The 1440-nt window shown below is 42.8% G+C and overlaps 1 protein-coding gene across 1 annotated transcript in view; it reads left to right on the top strand.

The window, feature by feature from the left end:
* Positions 1 to 101: 101 nt before the first annotated feature.
* Positions 102 to 1440, top strand: part of trim23 (tripartite motif containing 23) — a 15298-nt gene continuing 13959 nt past the window's right edge. Inside the window, exons 1-2 of the mRNA XM_014023948.1 lie at positions 102 to 253; positions 808 to 970. Coding sequence (XP_013879402.1) covers positions 155 to 253; positions 808 to 970 — 262 coding nt within the window. The 5' untranslated portion in view covers positions 102 to 154. The remainder of the gene's footprint in view (positions 254 to 807; positions 971 to 1440) is intronic.

Here is a 1440-nt window from a genome sequence, read left to right as displayed (position 1 = left end):
CACACACACACACACACACACACACACACACACACACACACACACACACACACACACACAATCGTTTGTGTTTCTGGTGAGACTCAAACGAAGGCGGAAGTGATTGGGGGTTATCCTCTTGTCTGCGCGCGGTTCTCTGCGCTGTCGTCCGACAATGGCCGCCGCTGCAGCAGGGATAAACAAGCAGGGAGCTGTAGCGACGATGGAGCCGTGTATACGGCACGGGAGGGGAGCGACTGGAAACACCGTGAAGGTTGTGATAAAGTCAGGTTATGTTACAGCTGCACTGTGATTGTTATGAACATGTCTTGTTTTGTTTTAGTGAAAGTCCACCGCAGGGTCAGCTTTACCTAAGCTAAAGCTTGCTGCGTTGGCGTTGGACATGGTGGAAGTCATGCCAAATCTGGATTTTACAAAATAATGATTTGAACGTTTTATTTTACTAAAACGTTACTTTATTTATTTTAGAATGCGTTTTCTTTAATTAAGAACATCCATGCTAATGCGTACCTGCAGCATGCTAATAGCTGGTGTTATGACTAGTTGTCTGCTTTAACTTCTCTGCAGCTGTTCAGAAATAAAGTTCAACAACTAAAAGTCAGTGTATTGTGAAAGTGTGAGGAAGAAGCTGCATTTTAACTTAGAAATAACAGGAAAACTAAGCAAAGCTAAAGCAGTGAATGTTTGAGAGCTTCAGATTCAGTCATCTTCTGTCCTTGTCTCATTTGTATGACGTCACCATGATGAGACACCTTCCATCACAGGCTGATGTTGGAGCAGATAATCAGACTGTGCTGTCTCTTCCAGGTGCTGGAGTGTGGTGTGTGTGAGGATGTCTTCTCCCTCCAAGGAGACAAGGTCCCCCGCCTCCTGCTGTGCGGTCACACGGTGTGCCACGACTGCCTGACCCGGCTGCCCCTGCACGGCCGAGCGGTCCGCTGCCCCTTCGACAGACAGGTCACCGAGCTGGGTCAGTGGAAGGCTTAACACACATTTACAAGCATGTAAAATAGTAATGTGGGATTTTTTATTTTATTTTATCACTTTCTAGTGATGCAGAATACCAAAATAGACACTGAATAGTGTGTCTCACTTTTATAAGACTTGTGTTTTTCTCTCACATCCCCTCAGAATGCTGACTGCACGGCCAAGCTTTATTCAGATACATTTTAACTCAAAATGTCCTCTTCAAAACTGGAATTGAAAAGTCTTTTTAACTTCCCTTAGCAAAAAGTAGTATATGCCAGTATCCATTAAGTATACTAATTTTAAACTTAAAATAAAAAAAATATACTTCCAGTTTACTTTTTATGTACTTATCTGAGATATACTTAATCAAGTTTATTTTACTCCAAAGATCCAGTTCCCCGGCAAAAACAGAGTAATATACACTCACCGGCCACTTTATTAGGTACACCTGTCCAACTGCTTGTTAACACT

Source organism: Austrofundulus limnaeus, unplaced genomic scaffold (genome assembly GCF_001266775.1).
Source record: "Austrofundulus limnaeus strain Quisiro unplaced genomic scaffold, Austrofundulus_limnaeus-1.0 Scaffold398, whole genome shotgun sequence".
Taxonomy (NCBI): Eukaryota; Metazoa; Chordata; class Actinopteri; order Cyprinodontiformes; family Rivulidae; genus Austrofundulus; species Austrofundulus limnaeus.
Note: the sequence above shows the minus strand (reverse complement) of the source record. Positions and strands in the feature narration are given on the sequence as shown.